General features: G+C 33.2%; 1 protein-coding gene across 1 annotated transcript in view; it reads left to right on the forward strand.

Annotated features, from left to right (window-relative positions):
- Window positions 1–25: 25 nt before the first annotated feature.
- Window positions 26–1352, forward strand: part of LOC107726848 (deformed epidermal autoregulatory factor 1 homolog) — an 11992-nt gene continuing 10665 nt past the window's right edge. Inside the window, exons 1-2 of the mRNA XM_016536551.1 lie at window positions 26–139; window positions 838–920. Of these exons, the coding sequence (XP_016392037.1) occupies window positions 58–139; window positions 838–920 (165 nt within the window). The 5' untranslated portion in view covers window positions 26–57. The remainder of the gene's footprint in view (window positions 140–837; window positions 921–1352) is intronic.

The following is a 1352-nucleotide window of genomic DNA, read 5'->3' on the forward strand; positions in this document are numbered from 1 at the left end:
GCGTCTGCGGGAGAGGCGTCGGGTTCGGATACCGAATCGGAGGCCGAAGTCGCCGCGATGACTGTGATGGGAGAAGCGGCAAACATCGACATCACCGAATCCCTACCGAACCCCGACGACGGCGAAACCGCGTTTGCAGGTCAGTGTGCGCATGCGCATCAGCTGATTTTGTGTTTATAACGAATCATTGATTATTGATAACAATGGAAATCTAATTCAGTGTACATCATAATGTCTTTTGACCCATTTAATTATCTTTTTAGACTGATTATTATAAGGCTTGTTTAACCAACGTTAATATTAGTATAATCTTTTGTTTGGGGGAAACGCAAACTATTCTCCTCACATCAGATTCTATAAATAATAATTTTATTCGCATTACATTGATCAAAAGTGACGTTTATAATGTTACAAAAATGTTTACAACATTGATAATTGTTTTTATAATGAGTGGCAATAAAAAAGATAATAATTGAGCTGCAAATAAGTATATTAGTATGATTTCTGAAGGATCATATATATAGAGAGATTTATACAGCTTTCCATTGATGTATGGTTTGTTAGGATAGGACAATATTTGGCTTGAGATACAACTATTTGAAAAAAAAAAAAATCCAAATATGGAGAAAATCGCGTTTAAAGTTGTCCAAATGAAGTCCTTATCAATGCATATTACTAATTAAAAATTAAGTTTTGATATATTTACGGTAGGATACCAAATTATATACCACATATATACCAAATTTTTGACGTATGTATGTGGTTCAGTATGTCATGTGCACAAACACTAAGAACATTGTCATCTTCCCAAAGTCATAAAGTCTGTGTTTTTTGCAGAGGTGACAGCCGTCACTGTTGGGGACGTCCAGAGTTCAGATGTCTTCACCTCCACAGCAGCGTCCATCCCTGAACACGTGCTCGTAAGATAAAACACTTCAGCCTCTGAACCCATGAATGATTTAATGTTGAACAGTCTTGAAATTGACATGATGCACAATACATTATTTTGTAAAATACAAGGAATGGAAAGAAAACAAATGAAACCAATTAATTCACACTCTTACAAAACAAAATACTGGCCAGTACCATGTTACAGTGATGGCGTCAGATGAAAATACCATGATAGAAACCAAAACCGTGGCATTGTATTGTAACTATATTTATATATCATGATTAAAAACCATTTTACATGTCCAAAACAGGGTTATTTTAGTATCATTTAGATACTATTATAGTTTGTATGAGTAGGTTGAAGTAGTTTTTTAAAAATAATTAAATTTTATTAAATTAAAGTTTTTTTTGTGTGTTTGCCATTTTTATTAGTTTTAGTTTTTTAATATAATTTTATTATA

This window comes from Sinocyclocheilus rhinocerous, unplaced genomic scaffold, assembly GCF_001515625.1.
Source record: "Sinocyclocheilus rhinocerous isolate Xijiao unplaced genomic scaffold, SAMN03320098_v1.1 scaffold2863, whole genome shotgun sequence".
Lineage (NCBI taxonomy): Eukaryota > Metazoa > Chordata > Actinopteri > Cypriniformes > Cyprinidae > Sinocyclocheilus > Sinocyclocheilus rhinocerous.